At 41.7% G+C, this 27,998-nt stretch overlaps 2 protein-coding genes across 4 annotated transcripts in view; one reads left to right on the top strand and one right to left on the bottom strand.

Moving 5' to 3' along the window:
* Positions 1-24,905, top strand: TRIM37 (tripartite motif containing 37). Of its 3 annotated transcripts, XM_031591540.2 has the most exons (26): positions 63-223; positions 533-634; positions 1,343-1,383; positions 1,891-2,007; positions 2,630-2,717; positions 3,644-3,766; positions 4,953-5,076; positions 6,555-6,622; positions 6,833-6,957; positions 8,281-8,331; positions 8,744-8,825; positions 9,897-9,973; positions 10,453-10,632; positions 11,360-11,474; positions 11,698-11,910; positions 12,273-12,409; positions 13,053-13,150; positions 14,107-14,307; positions 15,804-16,115; positions 16,566-16,694; positions 17,216-17,402; positions 18,027-18,145; positions 19,715-19,867; positions 20,685-20,769; positions 23,117-23,220; positions 24,818-24,905. In XM_031591540.2, exons 1-25 carry the CDS (start codon positions 203-205, stop codon positions 23,199-23,201), a joined length of 3,033 nt encoding a protein of 1,010 aa, XP_031447400.1. In that variant the 5' UTR covers positions 63-202; the 3' UTR covers positions 23,202-23,220; positions 24,818-24,905. The 3 variants fall into 3 exon arrangements, with proteins under 3 accessions (XP_089978765.1, XP_031447400.1, XP_031447402.1); XM_090122639.1 differs by lacking the exon at positions 1,343-1,383 and having other exon boundaries at positions 1-223; XM_031591542.2 differs by lacking the exon at positions 24,818-24,905 and having other exon boundaries at positions 21,179-23,168.
* The window catches only part of PPM1E (protein phosphatase, Mg2+/Mn2+ dependent 1E), a 57,334-nt gene continuing 53,503 nt past the window's right edge, over positions 24,168-27,998 (bottom strand). Inside the window, exon 7 of the mRNA XM_031591350.2 lies at positions 24,168-27,992. Within this exon, the coding sequence (XP_031447210.2) occupies positions 26,926-27,992 (1,067 nt within the window). The 3' untranslated portion in view covers positions 24,168-26,925. The remainder of the gene's footprint in view (positions 27,993-27,998) is intronic.

Raw genomic sequence — 27,998 nt, 5'->3', positions numbered from 1 at the left:
CGTTGCGCAGGGCGGGCTCGTTGACGGGCGGCTCCGCCCCGCTGCCGCTACTATGGCTGCGGCCGGCCGGGTGCGGGGCGTCGGTGCGCCGCCTGAGCGCGGCGGCTCTTAGCGCTCCCCGCGTTCTCGTTTCCGCCGTCGCGGGGCGGGAGAGCCGGGGAGGGAAGAGGACGGGACCGCTCCCTGCGGGAGAGCCGCGGCCATGGACGAGCAGAGCGTGGAGGTGAGCGGCGGGCGGCGGTTGCGCTCCGTCAGGGCGCGGCCCAGGTGCGCTGTGCGGGCGGCGCGCGGCTCTGCGGCGTAACGGGGCTTGGAGAACAGCGAGCCGGCGCGGCTGCGGGGCCGTAACGGAGCCGGGGGGGCGCAGAGCTCGGGAAGGGAAAGTAATCAAAGGGAGGAACGGCTCGTTGAGAAGAGCGTCGCAAAATGCGTGCGAGGTGCGCGGCGGGGTGTGCTGAGCTCGGCGCTGTGTGTGTGTGTGTGAGGCAGGGGTGACGGTAGCTGGTAATAACAACCGCCTGCCCTTTTCCAGAGCATCGCCGAGGTGTTCCGATGCTTTATTTGCATGGAGAAGCTGCGCGATGCGCGGCTCTGCCCTCACTGCTCCAAGCTGTGCTGCTTCAGCTGCATTCGGGTGAGTTTGCTCCTCGTTATCCTTAACTTGTGAACGGACGGGCGTAGGAACTGCTCTACAGCAGGCAGTGCGTTCTGTCTCGCCGTCCCTGTGGGGCTGTGAGCCCTGCTTCATCCCTGCCCCGTGCTCTCAGCAGGCCGTGCTGTGCTCAGCAGCCCTCGCTGCAGGGCTGTCTGATGATCTGCTGTTGAGGCACAGCTGTGTCGTCACCCTTCCTTCCACATTCCTCCCTCAGCCACTTGTCTTTGTGTGGAACTTTCTGGAGGAGAGACATTCGGAGGGTCCCCGTGGGGTTGATTGTTGGTCTGCAGGTGTCTGACTTGTGTGCCAGTAGGGGGAAATAAGTTACAGCAGGAATTCCTGGTCTTTGAAGTATCTCTTGCTTTCTTTTGTTGCGAGGTGTTTGTTAGCCTGGAGCTCTGGGAACCTGCACCAGGTATGTATGTGGCTGCTGCTGGAACTTTGGGTGCTGCAGAATTCCTCTTTTTGTTTTAACTGGGTTGATTTGAGGACTGCAGCTGTCCTGTTTCTAAGATACAAATAGCAGCTTCTTTCGTAACAAGTGGTTGAATAGTTTGATTTCAAATCTCTAAAAAAGGAAAAGTAGAAGAGTAATGAAAAGAATTAACTCATAAATAACAATAGATTGTTCTTGCTTGCAGTTCTTTCCCTGCTGTTTCTTTAAAAACTTTCCTTTTTACTTCGTAGCGTTGGCTGACAGAACAAAGAGCTCAGTGCCCTCATTGTAGGTAAGGGATTTTGAACACCAGGAATACATTATCTGTGTGAATCGAAGGTGGGATGTATTTTCCCCTTAGGAAGGGGAGGTATCTGAGAAAACAGCCAATCATTTTTGCAGAACTTCATATTCAGCTTTGAAAGTAGCTAATGTGTAATTCTAAAAGGCTGGTAAGGAGGTAAGTATTTCTGTGTTCTACGGAGGTGTTCATTGAAGCACAGCTGTAGGGATTGCTGAATAATGGGAGGAGTTGAAGTGCTGAGAAATGAAATATTTGCCAAGTGTTACCCAGGAATATGTGACTGTAAGGGTAGCTCTGGTGTCCCTGTGTAGCTGTGGGTGGTTTGGCCTTTCTTCCTCCAGTAAGAGCAAGTCAACTTAAAACACTGCATCGCTATCTGAAACAGTTATTGACTTCCTGAGTGATGTGGATTTGGTGAACTGATCTCATCTCAGTGTGTTCTTCTGGCTCCTGGAGCACAGTTCTCACTGTAACTCTTAGCAATGCTTCTTGCAGAGCCCCACTGCAGCTCCGAGAGCTCGTCAACTGTCGCTGGGCAGAGGAGGTCACACAGCAGCTCGATACGCTTCAGCTGTGCAGTCTCACAAAGCATGAAGAAAATGAGAAAGACAAGTAAGTAGAGCATTCCTCATGTGAAGGGTTTGCAGGTTGCCTTATGGGAATGAACTTTTAATTTCATCTTTTTTTTTTTTTAATTCAGGGAACAAACAGTTTTCTGATTTAAAGGCTGAATTGTGCCATCGCTTAATGGATGTAATCATGTTGTCTCTGAAAGTTGGAGCTTGTTTTTGTCATAGTAGCACATAAAGCTCCTAAATTATACTATTTCTCACTGGGATGAATAGAGCTTAAATGAGAAAAAATGTGAGCAGAAGCATTGAAAAATGGACAGAGACTAATTTTGTGTTCTGTTCCTTCTTCTCCATACCTGAAACTTGGTGGAAGAGCAGGGGAGACACACTGGAGGTTTGCCTGGGCTGTGCAGGGCTTGCTCATAGGATTCTGAACTTGATTCAGGGACTGTAACCTCTACCTGCTAGGCATAAATCTGATTTTATTAATACACTTTTTCTCTGTGGAATACTTCCTGACAATACTAAGGATGTTTATTTTACAAAAGATTTTTGTTGACTGTTCTTGCGAATCTATGCTACTGCTTTATGCTCTATGGAGTTCTGGGCTTTATTGTAGGTATTCCTTGTGGTTGATATGTTGTTCTTCTGTTTTACTTGAGGTGTGAAAATCATCACGAAAAGCTCAGTGTGTTCTGTTGGACCTGTAAGAAGTGCATCTGCCACCAGTGTGCTCTCTGGGGAGGAATGGTAAGAGCAGCCTGCTGGAATGCAGCAGGGTGCTGCAGTGAGGAGCTGCCAGCATCGTGTCCAGCTGCAGTCTGAGGAAGTGGAGAAGCTATAAAACTTGATTTGGCTATTGAGTTACCATGCCAGTGCTATAGTTGTGCATGCTTTTATAACTTGATGTGGATGTGAATTTTGAAAGGTAATCTCTTGTGTTTCTAATTAGAGAAGCAAAGTGTGTGTGTGTATATATTTATATATATATATAAATTACATATATATATATAATATATATTTATATATATATAAATTATATAATATATATATAATTTTTTTTTTTTGAAAGGAGGCTAAAATAACAAGGAAGGTAAAAAGCTTCAGGATGGACAAACAATAGGTGGTGAGGAATTTTATGGGTAAAGGAAGAAATCGTCCTCAAAGTATTTAGATAATACGTTATGGAAGCATTCTGGATAATATTCCTGAATATCTGCAAAGTTGTATTAGCATTGCAGTTCACCACACTGTTTATTATACTCTCAGTAGAATATTTCAGGGAGAGACTGCTGCAATGCCTTGGAATATAGGTGGTTGAATGCTGCTTTAACACGATGCTGCTTTTATTTGAGTAGGGTGTTTTAGTAGGAATAATCCTTCTGTCTCTATTTGATTTGTTAGAGCTGCCCAGTGAATAAAGCAGTTTATTTTTGGAGGACTTCAAATAATTCTTGACAGGAAGTTTGGATGTTATGAAAGCCAAATTCATGACTTCTTATGAAGGGAGGCGAAAGACAGACTTCCTACTTGCTGTCTGCTTTGGAACTTTTCCAGAATGAGTGATACATGAGGAGGCTTTCTTCCCTTCTCTGTCAATAATTTAATAGGAGCAGACTGAAGTTAGAATATGTTCTGTTCTCCTCTCTTGATTTATTTATTATCATTTTTAATAGCATGGAGGACATACTTTTAAGCCATTGGCAGAAATATATGAACAACACGTCACAAAAGTGAATGAAGAAGTGGCAAAGCTTAGGAGGAGACTCATGGAACTGATCAGTTTAGTGCAAGAAGTGGTAAGAAACTGACTCAAAATAACACCATGTTTTCCTGCAGTGTGCCATTGTCAGAGGATAATGGAAATAATATACAATTTCATATGCTCAGAGATATTTTTGGTACCTGTGCACAGTTGATTCTGTGAAAGTAAACAGATTATCTCAGAAATTTTCACTTCTTAGTTGCATTTACACATTCTTAGTGTTTTTACAATTGTCAGAGAGAAAGGTGTGTGTTGGCTAGCACAGAGTGCATCTTTTGGTGCGTGGTATGTCAAACTAAACTCAAGCAGTTCTTTGAAAGGTTATTTTTGTAAACAGTAAAACACAAAACGTGCTGTCTGCTGTGCCAAACCACCACACAAATGCTTTGTTATAGCAGATCTTATTCCCCTTCCTTTGGGAAAATAAAATACAAGTGTACTTGAGCCTAAATACAGCCTGCTTTTGAACGAGTGTCAGTGGTTCCTGGGTGTGCTGTAGCTCTGGCAGCTGTTAGCTGCATGCAGTGGTGGCTTAGCTCTGCTTCAGTGCAGAACCAAATGGTTCACTTGGAAGCATTCATAAAGTGTAGAGAAATCCCTTGCAAGAAGAAGGCACAAGTTCTATCCAACTGTTCCTGTTTCCAACAAAGTAATTCTTTTTTCCTATACTGCTGAAGTTACAGAAGAAGCACTGATAGTTGTATTTTCTAAACTTGATGCTGAATAATCCTTGCTTGGTGAATTTGTATTGAGAAAACGTTGCTCAAGTTTGTTGTTAACCTTTGGTCTCCCACCAGAGGGCACGCTTCTGTGTTCAATAACAGTTGAAGGATATATGAAACAACATAATGAAGTACTTAGTTTGGCAACAGGAATAACCTGTAATGTAGCTCATCTCAAAACACATTCCTGTTTTCTTATTCTAAACGTGCAAGCTTGAGTTCATTAAGACCAGGATTTTTATTTTTTCTCAAAAGGAAGGGCTGGAAGGGGCTCTAGGAGGCCTTGTTCCATATTTAATGTGTGGCAGCCCTGCCTCGTGGCAGGAGGGCTGGAACTGGGTGATCTGTAGGGCCCCTTCCAACCCATTCTATGGATTTATGATTTCTGGGTCTGGAAGACCGCTGTATAATCTCTGGGGTCGTTTAATGAGTAAAATGTGTAAAAGTGTGAGTAGTCCCTCTTTATGCATTTTTTTTTTTTCCTGGACTCTCTTTTAGGAGAGGAATGTGGAGGCAGTGCGTAGTGCAAAGGATGAAAGAGTTCGGGAGATCAGGAATGCAGTGGAGATGATGATTGCCCGGCTGGACACTCAGCTGAAGAATAAGCTTATAACACTGATGGGTGGGTGTTTGCCTGATCTGTTATGAATGGGAGCAATGTATTCAAAATGTGTAAGTGTACTTAGAAACCTTCTTGGCCTTGGATTGTGACTGCTTGTGCCATTTAATGGGGTTAAGCTGGGAAACTGACAGAAAACTACCTACAGTAGGTTTTGTATTTAATATTGTAGTTACTGTGTTGCAGCCCTGAGTTGCTGGAGGCAGCTTGTTCTTGTTCTCCTGTATAATAAATAGCTCAGAGAACACTTACATTTAGTTGGAAGATATTTAGCACTTTTTCTCACAGTGGCAGCGTGTTTCCATGATCATTGGTGTTAGCCAAGAGAGACATTTTTGTTATGATGCCTCCTCTTAATGTAATTGAAAGAACTTGAAGTCTTCATTGTTGCCTGATAAGCAACCATTCAGAGCCAAGCATATGGGCAGTCTGCAAATGAAGAGTATGGCATCTGGAATCAGAGTTGGTAGTTTAGTTCCTGATGCTTTTGCTGACTGGAGGCTGGTCACTTGAATTCTCCTTCAAGAGAGGTGAGATGGATGATGGTTACTGAAGCTTCCAGGAGCAACACTCTTAGAAAGTACTTTTATTTTAACTTTCAGTATTCCTCAGCAGGCAGTAGCTCCCTGCATGCTTTGCTCACTCAGTCTCTCATCTGTGCTTCTATGTTCTATCATTCTATGTGCCTTGCTTTTTCCACATGTGCTTTCATGTCAGTAAGTACACAGCACGTACTAGAGATGACAGCTCTGTGAGATACCAGGCTCTTTAGGCAGTATTGAAATGTTACACATCTGAACTCAGTCTGGAAGGGTACACAACCCTTACATCAGAGCAAACGAACGAATATGTTGTTGGCCCTGTATCCGTGTTGTAAGGTTTGTTTTAAGGTGTATGGCTTGAAGATCAGTCTTAGAATTGTGGCAGAATGCCTTGGTTATTTGCATGTACAGATGAACATTTCCTGTGTAACACCTCTTTTTCTAAGGATTACCAAGTGTTCTTTGGGCACTTAATGTGTGATAGTGACAAAGTAAATCCCCACGAGAGAAAAACAGACATGTGACAGAGCTCTTCCTTGTCTCAGGCTTCATGCTAATTGAAGTTCACAAACACATTTAAATGTTCTTTTCTTTTTTCCATTGGTTGGCTGTTCTTTTTGTTGTTGTTTTTAATGAAGAAAACAATAATCAAAGTCTGGAGAAATAGTGGACTTGCAAAGTGTCTGCTAACATAAAAGACATTTCTGGAGGAAAGCAAATGCAGTGAAGTCAGTCCTGCTTTTTGTTCAAAAAAGTGCCCTGAAACAACAAACCTGCCATTTCTGGGACACAGAGAATGTTTCAATATTGTCTTAACCTCAAATGAGTTCATTGCTACAGCTCTAATTAAAAACGTAGGCTTGCTTCTAAAATGCTTTCTCAATCAACCTTGGGAGTGTGTCATCTTGTTTTTAAACAGGTCTTCCTGTCTTTAAACAGGTCAAAAGACATCTCTTACCCAAGAAACTGAGCTTCTGGAATCCCTGCTTCAAGAAGTGGAACATCAGGTGATTATGAAAACAGTTGAAATGTAACATTTGTATGTATAACCACATGGCTAGTTCTTCAGTTGACCTTCTTTCTTATTTACTTATTTTTCAAGTGTTACTTGAAGGGGGTTAGTGTTACTTGATAGAGCTATTTGTTTAAAGTCCACAGTGGTCGCCATCTGTCTTGTAGTGATGGTGCAAGTATCTTCTTTCTGTGTTCCCTGATAGTTACGGTCATGCAGTAAGAGTGAGCTGATATCCAAAAGTTCAGAGATCCTGATGATGTTCCAGCAGGTTCACCGGAAGCCTATGGCCTCATTTGTCACTACTCCTGTTCCTCCTGACTTCACAAGGTAAGTGTTGCATTTCCTCTCTGTTGCAGTTTGGACATGAAAGGCATCTTATAACTGCTTTGCTAGTTACAAAATAATTAGAGAAGGATATCCTACATCCCATGAAACAGATCTCAGCTATATGGAGGAGGACATCGTAGTGAGTCTGGGAGGTAGGATGTATGTTGATGTGCATAAGCCTTATGTAAAACAAGGGCAGGTATTTTAATGTGTGGATTTAAAGGAACGGGTGATAAATTTCTGATGGTTAGGTTGGTTTCAGAGAGATTCCCTGGTAACCACCTCTGGTGAAGGGGAGTCATGCTTCTCTGCAATGTGAGAGATCTGGTAGCATGGTTCCATTCATTTCTGGGGGTTGAACTTGATATCCCTGATTCAGTTTGTGTCCAAGTTTATACTCCAGAAATGTCCAATTGTGTGCCTTCCCTTAGCAGCCTACGCCTTTCTTAGGCTTTCTGTTCCTGCAGGGCCTTTGTCATAAGTCTGTATCCCTGCTGGGGAGTCAGAACAGTGGGTTCCAGCTGACTAGACTGTTTTTTTTCCCCTTTTACAGTTGGTTTATTGGTTTGTCCTTTTTCTCTAATTAATGGGATCATTCAGTGTATAATTGCAAGGTTCTCATGAGATGCCTCTGCAGGTCACCTTAATTCAGAATATTTAGACAAAATCACTTCCTAACACTTCTTCATAAAGAGAGTGCTGTTAGTGCTGGCCTCTGAGGAGGTTGCAGAGTTCAAGATAGCTGGCTGCAAGTCATACCCATAAAACTGCAAACCTGAGAAATCTAAGAAATCTTTCAATCAGCCTAGGCTGCTTTTAAATGCAATCTCAAGTTGCAATATTTTTATTGTCCTCAGATGTCTTCTGAAAAAAATTTAAAGATCTCTCTAAGGTAAACTTAAGTTGAATATTCATCTTCCAATGAGGTATCTTGTGCTCTTGAAGCAGAAGCATTTAAGTTTTATACATAACAGCAACAGCTTCATGCTGCTAGTACTACCAGTGAATTTGATATTAAATTCAATCTATTAAGAGGTTATTAGAAGTTACAGGTAATGGGGCAAATTTTTTAACTATCTTCAAATATTTTTAGCTGCTTTTTCTTCGTAACATAAAATACTTGATTTTGTGTTATATCACTTGGGGAGGTGCTGGGGGGAGTGGTTTATAAATGGAATTTTCAGAAGTGCTGAATGAACCCAGTGTAGTCCTAGTGAATGTCAGTGGCTCTGGTGATCTGAAGTGCTTCAATTCAAGAAGTTGGGATTTTTTAATGTCACCTTATTCACTGTATTCTAATGCATTTTTTTTTTTTCCTCCCAGTGAATTGGTTCCAGCCTATGACTCAACTACTTTTGTATTGGAAAACTTTAGGTAAGAATGGATCTTGTGATATTTCTTTGACTCTCAGAAGCTGTTCTCTGTTTCTTCTGCACTTGAGATATTTTTTTTTAAACACTGAATAGTCTTCATTGAAAGCTGTTAGATGTGACAAACTTAGTCAAAATCTTATTTCCCAGGTGAGCAGCAGTTAACCCTAGCTAAATTGGAAACTGATAAGGATTTTTCATTATGAAGATGAGGTACTTATTGCTCTTTATACAAAAGATTGGATAATTTTGCAAGGAATATATATTCTTAAGGACACTTAACACTGTGCGTGGCCTCGTGCTGCTACACTTCTGTGCAGCAAGAAGGATGGTCCTACAGAGTGCAAATGTATGTGCAGTGCATGGAGGGTTTTGCTTTGTCCCAATAGCAAATGTTTTTTCTCCTCTCTCAATAGTACATTGCGTCAGCGAGCAGATCCTGTTTACAGCCCACCTCTTCAAGTGTCAGGACTTTGTTGGAGGTTAAAAGTTTACCCAGTGAGTTACATTTTCAACTAAAATTGTCATTGCATCCAAACTCCCTGAGTGACCTGCATATGCTTCTCCTGCGAGGAAATATCACTTAGTTTCCCTGTGTGACAGACATAGGTAGAAGGATGGGGGAGGGGAGGAACATAAGGCTGCAGAATTAATCATGAGCCAGTGGGGTGTTCCCTCCCTGCCTCCAGATATCCTTTACTGAATGTTCTCAGTGAAGTTAATCTGGGTAATGTGTATGCACAGCACTGTATTCTAGCAGTACATAGGTGGGCTGCTGTGCAAGTCTTCAGGGTGATGTACATTCAGGATTGACTGTGTAAGGTGTGCTGTTAGAAGGCTTTGAAATTAATTTTCAGATGGTAAGTTGAATCACTTCTTCAATCTAGAGGGTTAAAGTTGAGCCATTCTTTGTTCTTGATTGCAATGAGTGTAAAGAAGTTCTGTCAATGTTTTTTTTCTGGTGATTCAGACACAGTTTCTCTGTTAACTGACATAACTTTTTCATTGTTTGTTCTTCTGAAGAAGTACAAATCACTCTTCCTTCAAAAATGAAGTGGCTTTGAAGTATGGCTTTACATAAAGTACTTCAGAACTAATATTTGACCTGAGCTGTTTTCATCTTGAGAATTCGAGGAGAAACTGGACAGATACAAACTGATGTGTAGATTTGGAGCTGTTTTTATTGCTTTTTCATTGATATGTTAATTGTGTTCCAGTACATTGACAACTGTTTGTCCATTCAGTCTGCCACTTGAGTGAACTCCTAATTTTTAATAGAATAACTAAAGCTCTGCTTTGAGTTTTGAGTGATACAAATGGAGTTCACATCTGAAGTGCATAAACACTACACTGATTCAAATTACAGGAAGAGTTCTAGGTCACAGAAGACTAAAAAAAGAACAAAAACAAAACAAAGCTGTAGTATATGAAATGGACTACTGCTGAAAATCTGATTGAAACTGTTTCCTGAAGCTACTTCCCAAACCTTCAAGAGTGTGTAGAGGTGGGTTTTATTGGTTTTGGCTTTATTTTTAATCAACTTATTTCTTTATTTTATGTTTTCTCAAGGATGGAAATGGAGTCGTACGGGGCTACTACCTGTCTGTGTTCTTGGAGCTGTCAGCTGGCTTGCCAGAGACATCCAAGTAAGCAAACCTCCTTTGAGAACAGCAAGGACTTCTGATGTTGTTGTGTTTTTTCATTTTTCTATTGCTAAAGCATCTGAAGGGTTTGGAAAAGAGCGGCCTTGAGTCCTGTAGTGTTGCAGGGGACTGGTGAAAAGACTGGTGCTGAAAAGACTGGTGAGATTCCTGTTGGCTGTTGAGCCTGAAAATATTTTCAGGCTGTTACTCGGTGGCTTGCTCAAGGAAGGAAGCAAACTGGCTAAACACCTGATGAGAGAATCTATCTCCTAGCATTCCATTGTAGACTTGGTTTACCACATTACTCCTTGCTACTGCCTTATTTCCCCAGTTCTCTTATCTTCAGTAACATTTTACAACTGAATCATCTCTCCAGGTGGACATGCTAGCTTCTCAGAAAGGGCAATTTGCTTTGGCTTGGTGCATTCAGCAGTTCTGACCTCTTTGTTTTGATCTCTACCTTGTGATCTTCTTATGTGTAGGTATGAGTACCGTGTAGAAATGGTTCACCAGTCCACCAACGATCCCACTAAAAACATAATTAGAGAGTTTGCCTCTGATTTTGAAGTTGGAGAATGCTGGGGTTACAACAGATTCTTTCGTCTAGACTTGTTAGCCAACGAAGGCTATTTGAACAGACAAAATGACACTGTGATCCTAAGGTAAGAAAGAAAGTTTTGTGCTATTATTTCATGAAGTATATGTACTACTGAGGTAAAAAAAGCAATTAGTTGAATTTAAAGTAATTGTGACGTGATTTTCATAAATGGATTTTACTGTCATAAATATAAAAGGAGCAAGCTTGCTAAAGTGAGTTGAGAAAAGTTGGTATTCATTTGAGAAGGAGCTATGCTTGACACTAATGCTCCCTGAGCAGAGAGATGTAAGTAACTCAAGTAAGAAAGAGGATGTATTCTCTCTCTCTAGGAATTGTAGTTAGCATGGGAGAGCTTTGGGAATGAAGGGAAGAAGTCTGTAATGTAAGAGAGGTAATGCTGGCAAAGGAAACTGCAATATTAGGACAAATGTAGAAACTTTGTTCATCTACTTCAGATATCACTACACAGACCTACTCTTGTTCAATACTTTGTAGTGTGTTGATTTTGCTAGTGTTGGTTTGGGACAATAATGTAATGTCTCTTCTATAGTTTTGCTATTATTGTTCATTGCATTCGGGATAGTGAGTACAGAAGTATGTGTTCATAGAATCATGGAATAGCTTGGGCTGGAAATGACCCTGGAGATCACGTAGTTCCAACCCTGCTGCTGTGGGCAGGGTTGCCCTTGCATGATGTCTGTTAAGATGGCATTTCGGGTCATCCTGTGTTCTTATGCAGGGCTTTTCTGACTTTGTCAGAAAATCGAGACTTCTCAAATGTTGTTTTGAAGGTTTCAGGTGCGCTCACCAACCTTTTTCCAGAAGTGTCGAGATCAACACTGGTATATTGCTCAGTTGGAAGCTGCTCAGACAAGTTATATCCAACAAATAAATAATCTCAAAGAAGTAAGTTTGATGTACATCAATATAAAATCACCTCTTATTGCCTCGTAATTAACTGTTTTAAGTTATGGAGCTCATATTTGGCATTTTTGTTTACCTGGATAGCTACACATATGCTTTGATGGCATTTAATATAGTATATGTACAAGTCAACAAAAAGGATTTATTCAATGATGCTGCTCCATTGTTATCTTCTGCGTGTGTTTCTGTGCCTCTCTCTAATTAGAGGCTCGCTATTGAGCTTTCCCGGACTCAGAAGTCACGAGGCATTTCACCTCCAGACACTCACCTCAGTCCCCAGAATGATGATGGACAAGAAACAAGATCAAAAAAGTCTGGACCAAGCACTGAAGCACTGCTTGAGAGTGTTGCTGCTCCGGGGTTGGTGCGAGATAACAAGGAAGAGGATGAAGAGAAGATACAGCATGAAGACTTCAGTGTAGGAACTGTCTTTATTTTGCCTTCTCTTGTGTAGCTTTTTATAATAGGTTAGCAGTAGAAACATTCATGAAGTTTTGAATTGTAAATGAGACTTAATCTCTTTGTGGAAATAGGAGACAATGGGTTTGACAGTTAGCAAGAGATGTCTTAGAGATGTTCTGGAACAGAGCTACTTGATCCCACTGTAAGGAGGTTTCCCAGTTGCAGCTAAAAAATGTAACTTTCTTTGTTACCAGCTCTTACTGTGTTTTCAGACTCATAACTTCTATGTGTCAGTGTGACACCTCTGTGGGGAGGATTCTGTTTGTAGCTTTTGACGAAAGCAGTGCTGTCTGAGTGAAATGGTTTTTCGTTCTTTAGCATGAACTCTCTGATGGTGATTTGGATGTGGACCTTGCTGGAGAAGATGAGGTGAACCACCTTGATGGCAGCAGCTCTTCAGCTAGTTCAACAGCAACCAGCAACACTGAAGAGAATGATATCGATGAAGAAACTATGTGAGTATCCCACATAATCACCTTGTGTTTCCCAAGCAATAAAGATTCATTTGTTACACAAAGTTACAGTATATTTGGGAGTCAGTGCAACATAAGGGATGTTTCCTGTACTGGAAACAACGTAAGCTGATAGAGTTGATGGTAAAGAATTTTCAGGCACTGGATCGTTACTTTCTGGTCTCTTCCTTTGCTGTTTCCTTTGCTGTTGATTCTTTGACAAAACAGTAAGGAATTTGTTTCTATACTGATCAACACCACAATGAAATAGAGCTTGGTATTAGAAAGTGATGCAGTGGGAGTGATAATAAGGGCAGGTAGTTACTGAAAAGCAGAGAACTTAATATTCTTAGCTGATGCACTAATGTCAAATCTAGAATGTCCATTAAAACGTGAGAATGTGTTGTAACACGTCCAGGTAGAAAAGTTTACAGGATGAGATTTTACAGCATGGATTTGTGTGATACTTCTAGACTCCTGGTTAGTGAGTCAGTTGTTCAATTAACACACTAATTTATATAGTTTGGAGTGCAGAAGGAACTATTCACTTTGTGTTTTTCTCAATGGTGTGTACCATAATATTTAATGGGAACAGCCAGAATCTAATAACTGTGTTCTGCCATTTCCATCCCAATCTTCTCTTAAGGTCTGGAGAAAATGATGTGGAATATAGTAATAATATGGAGTTGGAAGAAGGAGATCTCATGGAAGATGCAGCAGCTGCTGCTGCTCCTGGGGCATCAGGTATGAAAAATAGCCTTCAGAATTCCTATATATGCAAAGCACTGCTGGACTTCTTCCCCTGTTCTTTTTGGAAGCAACGTCAAGCTGTGTGTTCTGCAGGCATTTCTATTTTTGGAAGTGCTGCATCATGTAGTTTGCACTGATTATTGCAGTGTAGCAGAAACATCTCATTGGTTTGATTTAAAAAAAAAAAAAGGGTGGGGGGAAATCTGGAGATGTTTAAAATATGTGGAAGTTAGGAGGGAGACTTCTCTCCTTCTGAAAAAATCCTTCAATTTCAATAAAATGAATTTGCAAGACATTTTTTTTTTTTACTCATATCTGTGTGGCCTCCGAGCATGTGATGCATTCACTCTAGATTTTTGTGCACTATAAAACCTGAACTATGTGGAAGGGAGTGAATAATCTTAAAAAGTCAAGAAGAAAGATATTTAAATTGTTAAAATAGAAAGGTGTTCTAAGATCTCATGTCTTCTGAAGATAATTATAACCCAAACTGTGAGCAATAGGCTAATAAGATTCTGAAATGTTGAATGTATGCATATTTCTCTATGGTAGAGATAACCATAGAGATGACCTGATCAGAACTGACATTCACCAGAAATGCTGCAGTGGAAATCTAACGGGGAAGGTGAAAAAGGTAGAAAGTTCATGTGCGTGCCTTGAGAATAAATGCTCTTTGTATTGATTTGTTAATTGATCTATTCAATCTATTTATTAAGAGATTTACATGGAAGATATGAGCCAAACACTTATTTTTTTCTCCCTTCCTCTCCTGTGGCGGTCCTTAGCTGAAAGATTGCTGAAGTATATCTGACTGCTTTCAGAATGCATAAGTCGATGAAATAACACTGATATTTTGTTACATTTCTTGGAATGCTTTTATGCCTAATCTACTTGAACTTTCCAACTCTCAGCATTTACATGCATGCTGTTTCCCCATAACTCTTCCTTAGGTACCAGCCATGGCTACACCAGTGCAAGTGGAAGACCTTCAAGGCGAGGAGGAAGTGCCCTGGGCTCAGCAGCTAGCAGCAGTTTACTAGATATTGATCCCTTGATTTTAATCCACCTGTTGGATCTGAAAGACAGAAATGGTATGGAGAACCTCTGGGGCCTCCAGCCACGTCCACCTGCCTCTCTTCTACAGAACAGAGGTAACTGCACATCAGATCTCAATTTCATTGCAAACTGGAACTGTCTCTTGAGAATGCAATTCCAGAAATAGATTTGTGGAGAGGGAGAAAGAGAATGACGGGCCATCATTTTCACTGATAGCTAGACTTCTTCATATCCTCATCTGTGCTCATCAGTATGCTGCATCTTAACACATTCTTTGTCTTGATGGGTGACCTCAGCATGAGAACGCTGTATGACTCAACTGAAAACAGAAGTGTTTATCAGGGAGTATCTTCTTGCCTTGTCTAAGGGGATGTGACTGAACTGGCTGGCTGTTTTGTGTACTAACATTGTAGTGATGCATTTCATGCAGTTCATTTCAAAGTAGCTGTGGGAGATGAATGAAAGGCCCTTTTCTAGAAGGGGTTAGCACTGGAAGACAAAACAACTCAAAACAGCTATCTGCTGAGAAAACAGTTACACCTCTTGCTTCACACAATTTGTACATTTAGTGGTTGAGATTACTGGGAGCACAGTGTATGTCAGTGAGGAGATAAATCCTGGAATTAACTTCTCTATGAAAAAGGCATTTAAAACTGGAAAACTGTGTAAAAAAGCAAGCCAAGGGCAAAAAGGACATAGGCTCAGGCAGGAAAGTGATGAAATCCAACAGGTCAAACTGAGAAGATGCTGCATTTTGAGCTGTACTACTTAGGCAAGATTAGGTTCATCTTTTGTATTGAATGGGTTGTTGGTCATCTTAAGCTACAAGCCATGCAGCTGGAGTTACCTGGTGCTGATGTATGTGTATGGTTTGACTGTTCTCAGATCTTATTCAAGTCATGCAAATAAGAAAAAGCTGTGGATATATTTGGAGTTTGCTGAGCTTCACTTTCTAAGTTGAAGGTTTTTAAAAGCTCTGAACAGCTGAATTTGCAATAATACGGTTATAGAACTTATAGCACTTCAAACAGACATCAAAGGTGATCAATTTCTATCTAAGCAGTATGCAGATTTTCTCAGGTCTTGGTTCTTTGGCACAATTTTGTGGTGTTATGTACTTAAGGGAATTTTTCCTCTAGTTTCAGATTTCTTTGAGTTTTATATGTTAATGTGAAGTGGTGGTGGTGGTATGAGAATCTTATATGGGCTTTTAACACATTTTATAGAAACATTTAACAAATTTGGCATTTTTAACTAGCAACCAGGCTCATGAACTCAAGCTTGTCTGGCAGTATAGGGTAGGTCAGTCATCAGAATTTATGCCATAGTATCAGAGGTCCTGCTCTTTGTAAAGAGCAAGGGCTATGCCCTTCCTCAGGCAGAGGATAGAAATCTGCTGTTCCTTGGTTGTGCAATACTAGCATCCTAAATTACAGTGCTGTAGGTGTACAAGAGAAAGCATCTTATCTCTCCTATCTACAGTAGGGCAAAAGGTAAAACTCTTACGGCTATTAAAAATAAATGCCCATTTTTTTTATCTGAGAACAGTTTACTTACCTGTTGTGTTCTTTAACTCTTCTCCTTGGTAAAGCATCATCATACTCTCTAAAAGATCGAGACCTGCGGAGGCACCAGGCCATGTGGCGCGTGCCGCCTGACTTGAAGATGCTGAAGAGACTTAAAACTCAGATGGCTGAAGTACGAAGCAAAATGTCTGATGTAAAAAACCAACTATCAGAAGTAAGGAGCAGCAATGCTGGCTCGTGTGATGGGCAGCCCAACTTCTTCTCCATCGAGCAAGGTGCTTTAGCTGCCTGCGGAACAGACGGCTGCAGCAAGCTGCAAGAAATAGGAATGGAACTACTGACCAAGTCTTCAGTGACCAGTTGTTACATCAGGAATTGTAAGTACTCAGAGGAGGGAGTGGGACGTAGATGCTCTGTAAAAAAAGGAACAATCTTAGGGTTTGCATTGAGATGTGGTTACAGCAAAACCTGGTATTTTGCTGTTCCAGTTACCACTCCTCATTCCTACACTTAGATAAGTTCCTGCAGCACTGCCACAAGCTCAGGGAATAGTGAATTTGAGAAGTCACAAACAGCATGAGAAAACTTTTTTAGTTTTTCTTATCCTTTCTACCTTCCAGCTTGGGGGCTGGTAGCTCCCAGCTTACTTAAGCTTTCCTCCATCCTATGTCTTTCCACAGAAAGGGTGGAGGAGTTTTGTGCACGGTGGGGAGTTGAGCTCCATGTTGGTCTCATTTAGTCATTAACTTCCCTTAAAACGAGCACAAACACAGAATGCTGTAAGCAGTTTGGTTGAATACTTGTTGCATCTTAAACTGTGTTTGCAGCTGTGAGTAAGAAGAGTAATTCACCCAAACCTATTCGCTCCGGAGCAGCAGGGAGTCTGTCTCTCCGAAGAGCTATGGACTGTGGGGATAGTAATCTTCGGTTAAAGGGAGATGGGCAAACTTGTGAAGGTAAGCAAGGTCATCTGTACTCTGTGGTGTGTTGCATCTGTTGTACAAAAGTTGTTGTTTTTGAGGAGTCCTGTATGTGGCTGATATGTGGCTGGATCTGTTTGCAAATGTAATTAGTGCTGCTGTACCAGCACAGACCTCTGGTAGTGGTCTGCTGTGGGAAGCACATGAAGATGGTGCATGCGGTGTAACCAACCACTGTGCCTGACTTCAGCATCATTCACAGCTTGAGTGGCTGCTTTCCTGCTGCCAAACAACCTTGCATCTGTAACTGGGAAAAATAGTGAAGAGTGTTACTAGAAGATGAACTTTAACTGCGTGAGATGGGGAAACAGAGACTGTGTGTGTGGTCAGAGAATGTGCACAGATGGTACCTGCATTCTGTGTGATGCTTAAAAATGTAAGGTTGTAGTGGAGGGTGTGCTTGTACACATGTCTGGAACTGAACCAGTGATGTAAAATGACTGGATTTACTCTCTTAAAAGTGGGTGTGCTTTCAGCATTTCTCCCTCATTTCTCAGGTGGAGTAGGCAGTTCAAAGTCAAGCAGTCGGCATCACTGCCCCAGGCCCCTGGTTAGCAGTAATGCTTCTGAGGCACTGCCTAAGCCAGAGGAAAGGCCTTGTGAAGGGTCAGATTCTGATGTGGGAGTTTCTGGCTTAAATGGTTTAGCTGCTGTGGAGAAGACCAGAAAATCTGGTGCTCTAGGGTAAGGATTTTTGTGTGTTCTCCCCTTCGTCTTGTCCTTCCTTCTCTCCTTTCCCTTGATCTTTGAAGAAAAAAATGCCAATCTGCTGAAGTGAAGTTCTTGTAACAGAAGAGGAATTGCTTCAAAGTTTAATTGGTTGCTGTTCTTCCGTATGGATATCAATTTTTGGTTCTGTAACCAAAGTACAAGTTGTACTTTTCTTCTTTTTTTCTTTAATTTTGATCAGCTGTTGATGTAGTCTGCTACTTTGATTAGAAAGGTGGGCACGGTCTCCTGTTCCACAATTCTGTGCCATAATATCATCTCACTGAACATTTCTTCAGAGAAAATTCTTCACTGTGACTTTTCAGCAGTTTCATAATAACTGTTGTGTAACTAAGCCAAGTGCAATGGAGTGCTTAATTTTTTTCTAAATAACAAAAAATCACTTTCTTAACATATATTCACCATAAATGCTGAGGGTTTTTTGAGATTTTAAATACTTCTAAATCACTCAAAGCTGGGAGTGAATGTGACAATGAATTAAACAAGATGTGACCTGAAAGGAGTTTTTTTTTTTTTCCAGAGTTGTGTGAAAGCCAAATTTCTAATGTGGATTTCTGTGTCTCTCCTAAACTCTTTCAGGTCAAATTCTAAAGGATATCGCACAGAGGGGACGCAGTCAGGAGGTTTGGAAGACAGCTCTGAAACTGGTGATCTGCAGGGTGTGCTTCCTGAGGGTGCTTCAGCAGGACCAGAAGAAGGTAACTTGGATGTTGTAAAGGATGATGAATGCAGTGTTACAGTGCTTCCAGTCTATGATTATTTCTGTAATGGAAGTAACTTGAAGGGGAAAGGATGGAAAAACAACAGCTGTTTCCATGGCTGTTAAACTTTGCTGTAACGTTTAGCAGCTGTAGTATAAATCTAAATGGGGGGGAACAACTCTGTGCCACTGCTGTCCATGAATAGTGATTTTATGGTACAGCATGAATGTAAAGACCTAGCAGGTAATGTGACAAGGTGCCTTCTGTTTCTCTGGACTCATTTTTTTTTTTTTTACCTCTTGATGTACCTCAGGGTCTTTTGCTGTGCTGGTTATTATCATGACCTTGAAAATAACTTCTTATTTAGTTAAACTAGTAATCAGGACCTTGACTTTTAAGTCTTCTGCTTTCAGGGACACACCACAGTGATAACTACCTCCACATTTGCACTAGAATCCCTCCTTCAGTAGTCCATTTGTACTGGGTGTTGTGGTACATAAACCAGTTTCCTTAGAGACTTGGAGGAAACTTTCCCCCCCTCCCTTCCTGCATCCTTTCCGTGCTGGAAAAAAGTATTATTGGCATTCTTTTTGAAAGTCCACGTAAAAGAGTTTTTTTCTTATCTTGCTAAAACTCTCCTGCCTTCCACCCCTGCACTAATTTGAATTTCAATGACTGAATTGTAGCACAAAGCCTATATTAAGGTGCCAGCATCCATCTCTATCTGCAGTGTGCAATATTGTGTGGGAGTTGGCATTTACAGAAGGTCTCTCAGTGACAAAACTGAATTTCTGCTCTTAGTCACTGCAGCGTGATCATGATGTGCTCCTGCAGTTCTCCTATTATAGCAGAGAGTCCTAACAGGAAAATGTTTTAAAAACTAAAATACTTCATTGTTAAAAACATTGGGAAACAAATATTACTTCTTCCTTTCAGAGGAAAAACTACAGTAGAGTTGGCATCTCACTTAACTGCTTGCTTTCTCTTTGCAAAGAGTATCAACTCTGGAGAAGTAGAAGAGCAGAATGTGCTCCTTTGGTCAGCCCTAAAATTGGTTGAAAGGGAGGTGGAGGTCTTTGCCTGATTCCAATGTACTCTCATGTTCTGGCAAAATAAAACAAACTACCTTGACTACTGAGAGCTGCAGTTCCCTTTTGTAGGAAGGACACATAACAGAGTATTGCTGCTTGAACAGCAGGTTGGTATATCTGAGTAGATGGTTGCAGTATCCTTTACCTTCAAAAAGCCACCTTTATATTCTGTCCTACTTGTAGAGCAGCTGGCAGGGAGTGCAGCTCAGACAGGAAGGAACCTGAGTCTGCACTCAGCTGGTGACATGTTGGAACTGCTCCTCTTAAGTTACACTGCACTGCAAAACTAGACTGGTTCCAAAGCTGTTCCCTGCTGTTCTGTCAATTTCATTAGTGCTCTAGTAAATACAGTCAGTTCAGAACGTGCTTTTTCTTGGTATCTGATAACTCTTGCATGTGAGAAAATCAAACGCTTTAGCTATGAGATCTTACCACTGTTTTTGCTTTTGTTTGATTTGTTTCATTTCTTTGGCAGGTGGATCATGTCAGAAGCATGTCCTTCATCTCCTGCCAGGAATGAGCAGTGACAGTGACATTGAATGTGACACAGAAAATGAAGAGCAGGAGGATGCTAACTCCACATCGGAGGGGTTTAACCATGCCTTCTCTGTGCAGTCCTCAAGTGAAGGTAAATGGGTTGTGTGAGCAAACCTTCCCAGGTGCTCCTGTGGATGCCTCAGTGTGCCTGTTAATGCAGGCTGCTGCTGAGGCAGAGATTAGTGGTGATGCTTTAGAGGTATTAAGCACAAGTAAGAGCCAATAAGATTTAGAACTCCTCTCTTGGGATCCTAATTAAAAACAGATCAAAACAGGAGAGAGGAACTCTTTGTAGCCTTGAGAAGTCAGCTTAGGTGAGTTTCCCAGGGGAAGCGTTGGAAAACCCATAGCTCTAGTCCTCCTGAATTGGAACTCCCTATGTACCAGCACTGATACTAAGTAGGCTGCAACTTCAGGGACATAACCAATGTCTTAGGCATGAATTTGCATCTTAATTGGTAGGAGTGTGCTTTGAGCACCTGAGATGAGTTTTTAAAACAGCACTGATGTTTCTCTGAAAAGCTTTAACCTTCTGATGAAATTAAAACCTGTAAGGTGATGCTGGATGACGCTGGGTTTTGGCTCGAGTAAGTATCTCGCACAGCATTAGCAGCATGACCTAACAGCTCATTTAAGTAATTGGTTTACTGCTTTGTTGCATGTCTGCAGCAGGCACTAAAACTTGACAACTCAGAATAATCAAAGCATCGCTCATATCCGTGTTTGACTGAAGTGATCTTTAAATTAAAGCCCTGTGGCAGTCCTAATGTAGTGTCAAAGGCATTGGGTACAGCTGTGTTGGTGATTAAGGACGATACAGCAGTGCTTGCAGCTGATGGAAAGTGAACTTGCTCTGTTCCAATTGCTCACCTGATGAAGGTGACAAATGTTGGTTTGTTTGTTTTCAGCTTCAGAGCGGTGCTCAGTGTTCCCAGGAGGTGATCAAGTTGGTTCTGATGACCGCAGCTTTGTTAATGGAGAAGACACCACCAGGTATTTCTAACTGTTTGTCTTAGCTGGCTGCTGGAGTGGCTGTAGCCCTGGGATGCAGGATGCACCTTTCCCTGCTGCTCCTGGAGCTGCAGAAATTAAAGGAAATGTTCCTCTTTTATTTCCAGTAGACAGATGGGTGTTTGCACAGCCTGCCACAGGGAGATGTGTGGCTGACCCGCCTCCTCATGGCTGTTCAGCTATCTGTGCTTTTAAGGCAGTCCTTAGAAATGACGTGGTGCTGAGGAGAGAGCAGCTGAGTTGAGCATGCTTATGTAATTACCAGTAGGGAGCTCTGGTTGGGTTTTGGAATGTAGTGTAGATTTTTTTGGATTGTCAGGCTCTGTCTGTTGAAGCCTTAGGGGTACCCTAGTATGAGGGTATCACTGAAAGCTGGCTTTCTTTGCACCAGATAGAGGACTGCGTTGGGGCCTGAAGACTTGCTGGGTCACGTCCTGGGAAGACATACATTTATTCACTGGAGCTTAGTCCAAGGCAGTTGTTCATGGCTGTGTGTGCACTCCATTCTGTCATACCATTCTGTGGTTCATCTGCAGTCATCTTAAGTCTGTTACTGGGGCAAAATGACCTTTGAAGGCCTCACTGTAAAGGCTGCATTCCTGCTGGCTCTGCCAGCTCCAGCTGCCCTGTAAAGATGTCCAGAAGGTGCTGGAGCCCTGTTCCAGGATGCGTTCTGTTGTCACTGGAATAATAGTCAATGTCTGAATGTCCTTGCTGTAAAGGGTATGAATGGATGGTGTGAGACTGCTGCCTCCCTGTGCTGCAGCGGATGGAGGTGGGCTGAAGTGGTGGGCACAGAAGTTGTTTTCCTCAGTCTGTGATGTGGACCAACCTGAACTCATTGCCAAACTTTCTGCCGCTGTGCATTGCATTTTTGAGCTGCTAAACTACTTGTGAAGCTATGATGAAAGCTGAATAACTGATTAGTGGAAAAGCATGAATAACTGTATCTGATAGTTGCCCTCGTCTCATCTGACTACTGGTGTTCATTTTTGTATGAATGTCCCACAGTGTAAGTGCTGTACAACTCATAGTTTAAAACTGTTTGCACTTTGTTAATAAAATGAATGTTAAAATCTGGTGCGAAGTTTGAGATGTTTGTAAATATGGAATATAACAGAGACCATCTGTTGGGAGCAGCAGTGCCCTGTTATCAAGCTTGACTTGTTCTTCAGCAGTGAATGGTGGTGATGCCTGGCTGAGTATAGAACTTTCTTCTGTGGTAGTGCTGACTTCTTTTTTGTCTTGAATTATTTGATGAAAGTCCATAGAGAATTCTAAAACTGTGCATTCAAGTAGAACCTCCTTCTTTCTTAGTTTCTGCCCCATGCTGCTCTTTCTGCAGTAAGTCTTTCTGCTGCTTAGCTGAAGGAAGGAGCTGCAGCTTTGCTGTGGGTTATGCACACCTTGTTCCTGCTGCTGAGTACTGGGCCTGCATTGAGCTGCACACTATGAGCACAGAGTGGCATGTTGATTATTACATACAGCTCAATTAGCAGTGATTGCTGAGCTCTGCCTCTTCAACACTCACAGATGCTTTACTCTTACTAAGGGCCCAAGCTGAAGGAAACTATTTGAATTAGCCACATCATCTGTTCTGGAGTTGGTGCCCAGCATTTGCAGGGACAGGAGGAAGAGTGTTCTCATGCCTTGCTGACCTCATGAAGAACTTGCATGCTGCTTGATTTTATGCCAGAGATAGGGAAACGGGTTCAGAAGCCTTAGTGAAGGGACTGATTCTGGAGCTGGTCCTGAAAGTGCCTGTGCTGTAACACACACTGCCTGTGTACCTGTAAAACAGATCACCCATGAGCTGCAATGGGCAGTTTTTCTCCCAGCAACCCCACCTTGTAGCCCAGCAATGAGTTATGTTTTCTTCTCTATATAGAATTTCTTCTCCATATAGCACAAAGAAAATCTTTCATCAAAATGAGGACAGCAACCACCATCTGGATGAAGTGTCTTTATTAGCTTTTAAAGGAACAGACAAGCTGGATCGTGGTTTAAATTACTGTTTTATTAAGATACTGGTAAAACTTCAACAGTTTTCGTATAAACAGCTTCATAAATAAAATATGGATGACTAATACATGGTTATAACTATAAACTCATATGTGAACTGTAGAACAGAATTGTGAAGGGAAAGTCCCAACACTGCTAAATGATGAGCTTTAATTTATTCACGGCATAGAGAACAAGTTAGTTTCACAAACAGGTACTACAGATGGTTCAACAGGAGCACCCAGTGCTGCAGCTGACCCACACCTGGCCATCTACGAGCGGAGGTACGCAGGGTGGGCTCAGCCAGCTTCCCCTGTTCCCATTTCAGGATCTCTGCTGGAGTGAAGGAGAGGGAGAGAACAAAACAAAAAACAAAAGAACCACTAACGAGATGCAGTTGTGACATACAATAGTTGTACTAGACCCTAAGAGGTGGGATTTATATTTTCTTTAGCTTTAATGCTGGCAAGTATTATAGTGCGATTGCCTGATTATCAGGGACTGGAAAAGAATATGTACATTTGGAGGTTGTGTTGGTGCTTCATTATTACTTATTGCACAGTACAAGGGTAGAGAGTTTTTGTTCCTGTTGTAAAGAAGGTATGAATTGAAGAAAGATTGCCCTAAATTACAGGCATGAACAAAGCTGGGGTATCCCCCTTAATGGCTTTGCTTATGGGACTAGTGCTGAGTGAATAAATTGTGCTAAAACAGCCTCTAATTTAGACCAATCTTTCTTACATTTTTTCCTGCAGACCATTGCCAGGGTAGGGAAGATTTAGTGAAGAGAGAGTGGACCTGAACTACAGCAGTCATATCTCTAAGCACGGAACTTGTTATGCCTCATCTTATCTGCCCATAGGACAATGCATTTCTCACTGACACACAGTGTTCCAAAAACAGAGTGGAGTTTCTATGACAGTGTACCACTATAAATGTGGCATAAGTTAGTCTGCTTTGACATTGTCCTTCAGTGTTAATAATGCAATCTAAATCAAATACTGAATGGTTTTTAGTTGCAAGGACAATTGATGGCACTTCTAGGTAAAAGAAAAGTTATATACATGCGTTTCCACCCACCTTTAGTGCAAATTGAAATGGGTTAACAGCTCCCTGGTCTGGTGCTATACTGCTCTCTGCAACGCAGACATTCCTCAGAGTTGCACATTTAAAAAGTGTGCACAGGAAACATAACAGAGTGGGGATGAAGTGAACCCCTCTAGCACTCACAGTGAATAGCATACAAGCAAGTTTGGAGCAGCTTCAGGCAGCCTGAAGCCCATTGCTCAAAACCAGCATAAATTAAAAAAGAAACGTTTTCACTACCTACCTCCTAGTTCTGCAAACACGCTCAATACGTAAACTGAAACTGATGCGGGTTGTGTTAATGCAGAAAGGGATACTTCAGCTCTTTATTGGAAAGATTTGTGATACAAATTCCACCACTAAGATACACGATAAAAATACAAAACACAGGTCACAGACGATCTCAGTATCAACAGTTAATAAATACAATTAAATAGTTTTATATTAGCCTAATATTTTTACATTGTCACCAGATAGACAATCAAAGTACGAGATACAGAACACTTAGATACCATTAGAGGGGGATTATTGCTTACGTTAGCAAGCAGCAAATAAGGGCACAGGATTCTGAACTGAAGAGAACTACTTCCTATCACCAGTGGCATTAAGAGAAAACACTGCATTTCACAAAGCACTGCTTTTTTGTCTAGTGTGTAGAATCAAGAGCAGCATATATCAGACCAATAACCACTACTTTAATATTATAGAACTTTAAAGGACTTACCTTACAAATGGTTCCTATCTACTCTATAAATATGCATTTAGTGAAGAAATGAACACTTGTTATCTATACAATGGTTTGTGTTTGTTTGTTTGTTTGTTTTTAACCTGACCACACTGGAACTACGATGGCAGATTGTTGTCCTAGCAAGATAGATGGTATGAGTAGCAGAGTTATTGTTGATGAACCCACACCTAAAAAGCTTTATCCTTCCCCAAACAGCACACATGCAGTCCAGTGCTCTTCAGCTGCTCCAGCAGGCTGGGAAGAAGTTTTGTCATCCGTAACAGTTTGCCATTCTAGTTTAATCATACAAAGAATTGCACTTACACCACCACCATTCTTCTCAGACACATGAGTCAGCTATAAGATGGACTTTCAATGCATTATTATTACTGTGAATAATTTAACACAAAGGCACCATAGAGATGCCCCAGAGTTGCATATTTCACCGTTTCTCAAATTTCCTTAGTAAATCTGACTTGGAACATATGCTGCAGCTAAAGAGAACAGAGACAACAGCTAAGGCTTACTAAGATGACAGATAAGAGCCAATGATCCCACAAGATTTAAAAAAAAGTCTGAAAAAGATCAAAGGAATCTGAAGCCACACTCCAACTCCTGGTTACTCACAAAGCCTTTTGCTATTCATAAAATTGCTTTTAAAATAGTGCATCAAAAGACAGAAGAAGCAGAAATTGGCGGAATTCAAACCTTGCCATCTCTTTGTGTTGGATAATCTCCTGACTACTTAATATTAAAATACTTTGCAAATACTAGCTAAATACTAATACTGTTATTAAATTATTACTGCTAAAATGATATGAATTGTACAATAAATGCTCACAAAGACTTATTTATTCATACTCCTCCAAGCGTCTTATTGTAACAAATAATAGTAACAGGATGCCTATTCAGTGGAGCTGATGGGAATAGCCTGCTTACTTACGTCCTCATTCAATGCTCCCTTAAGGGTTTAACATCACCTCAAGAGCAGGGCAGAGCTGGCGGGCACTGTCTGATCCCAAGTTTGATCAGCAGCTCTCTGCTAATTAGTATAGGGTCTACTGACATTCCTCACTTGTCTTTCTGAATTCAGGTTTAACCAAAGCAGAGCTGTGGATTGTCAGAGAATTTTACCTCCTGCACTAAGCCCCAAGCACATCCCCTGCTCATAGGCATCCATGGCATTTCCATTTGCTTTGGATTGCTCCAGCAGCCCTTCTGACACATTGTGGAAAGCATCAAATTGCAGCACTGATGCTCCTTGTAGATGCAGCATCTGACTGTCCTTCATGCTGCAACCCGATATTCAATTATGCCACTGCCATCTAGAAATCATTACTGCAGCCAAACAGCTCCTGAATTGCTCGTTATTCCTAGTAAGCAGTTCTCTGATTTGCCTTGTTGAGTGACAGTAGTACTGTACTGAACATCTCCACAGATGTGGTTTCTTTTAAGACCTGAGATGAAGTTACGGTGGAAAGAGGTTGGCTCAAAGCATGAAGCACAATCATATTTGATCAAAACCAACTGAGAACAGTTTCCTAAACTGACAAAGAAGAAAAATGCCACTAAAAGCACCAGAAATATACGAAATTCCCTATGCTGCACCTCTAGCCATAGGAAATATATATTTTTTAAAAACTACAAAAACAGTTTTCTTCATATTCCACATTTTATCTTACAAGAAAAAAATAGGTAAATTATGAGTCTGTACCTCAATCGGAGTCTGAGAACAGAGTAGCAGGAGCTTAGTTTGTCCATTCCTAAGTTACCTGGTAAAACCCTGTATGGCTTTTAGTCTTTTACCTGCAAAAGTGGATGTAATTTTCTGATTCATCTTAATGATAGCCTGAAATAAACAGAAAGCAGAACAGCAGAACACAAAATAACCCACACAACCTGGACTTCTATGGAAACTTCCTCCCCACTCTAAAAAAAATTGGCAGTTCTAAACCAGAATCTTTCTTGACATATTGCTCCATAGATGCATCTCAGGTGGGTCCACCTTCCTGCAGTTTCAAGGACTGTTCCCTCCCAGTGTCTGTTCCCAGGACCCAGCTATTCAGCTTTCACTGGTGAGTGTGACTAGATACTGTGTGTGCGGGTGGCTGTGGCATTGCTCGGGTGGCACCACCAGCAAACCTTGTGGAAATTGAAACAACTATATTTGTTAATTCCTAGATCTATTTACACATGGTTTGAGCTTTGCAGGGGACTGTAGCACACTTCTGAAAATGCCCACCTTTTTTCGCTTCCTGATGATGCCAGTTTTATTTTGGGAATGTCTATTTTGGGAGTCTGAAGGGGAAACACAAGGGAGACAGTTACATCTTACAGCATTGATGAAGGTATGCATCTGGTATACAATGACTTTGTCTTCGCATCAAAAACATGCTCTCACTGTAAGCGTTAGGACTAGGCAGCCTCCACCACGGGGAGTGTCTTACCCACAGCCTCGTGCTACCACGGCTTCGGGCAGGCAAGGGCAGACCTGACCCCTCTCTGTGGGAAGGCTCACGAGCCAAGAGCGGCGTGTGAAGCTTTGGTTTGAGCCTGGCTCCTCGTCTCCTCTTCCCGTTACAGAATCGGAAATGAAAGAATGCAACTCGTTTTCCCAAGGACTTGGACAGTTCATCTTCCAGCCCAAAGAAGATGGGGGTTAAACCCTTCACCCTGTAGATGCTCTCCTCTGCAGCATGCAAACCAAGAGGAGCGCTGTACTCCCCGGGGTTGTTCTGTCCACAGATCCATGATGTGCTCTCTGGTGATTCATTCTTCACTGTTAAACCATTAATCAAACTTGCATTCTTTGGTATACCAGGACTAAACACTTGAATTGGTGGCAGGTATTTGGCACTATTAGGCGTACTAGTTTCTGTTTTTGTCAGGTCTAAATAACCTTGATCATCAAATGCGTTAATGCCAGACCCTATGCTTAAGCTAGTTCTATCAGTGAAGGAATCCACTCGTCCTTCATAGCCTAGGTCAGCAGGTGCTGAGCACTGGTGCTGGGGCCACGGTCGCTTGCATTCTCCATGGTTTTCCTTATCCTCCCCATTGTCTTCTTGCCCACCTTGGAAAGAGTTCTCTGTCCAGTCTGACTCCTCACTAACGCTGACTGCTGCATTCATGTCCCTGAGAAATACCACAATGACAGTAATGTTGTCGCTGGAACCGGCATCCCGAGCAGATGCCACTAATTTGTGTGCTACCATGCTGCTGTCACCATTATTTTCCTTTAGATGGTCAGCCACCACTTTGACTGCCTCATCGGGATTGACCGTGTCATAGAAACCATCACAGGCTAAAATGAGGTAGTCTTCAGAGCCATCTAGTACAGTGGAGGCAGAGTCTGCATCCCCACAGATGTATGGCTTGTGCTCAGCGTCCCCTGTGG

The sequence above is a fragment of the Phasianus colchicus genome, chromosome 21 (genome assembly GCF_987193195.1).
Source record: "Phasianus colchicus chromosome 21, bPhaCol1.hap1.1, whole genome shotgun sequence".
In the NCBI taxonomy this organism is placed as follows: domain Eukaryota; kingdom Metazoa; phylum Chordata; class Aves; order Galliformes; family Phasianidae; genus Phasianus; species Phasianus colchicus.
Note: the sequence above shows the minus strand (reverse complement) of the source record. Positions and strands in the feature narration are given on the sequence as shown.

Coding starts and splice junctions, on each gene's coding strand:
- TRIM37 (XM_031591540.2), top strand. CDS start 203: ATGGACGAGCAGAGCGTGGAG. Junction 3,767..4,952: donor TCAGTTTAGTGCAAGAAGTG/GTAAGAAACTGA, acceptor ACTCTCTTTTAG/GAGAGGAATGTGGAGGCAGT. Junction 17,403..18,026: donor AGAAAATCTGGTGCTCTAGG/GTAAGGATTTTT, acceptor AAACTCTTTCAG/GTCAAATTCTAAAGGATATC.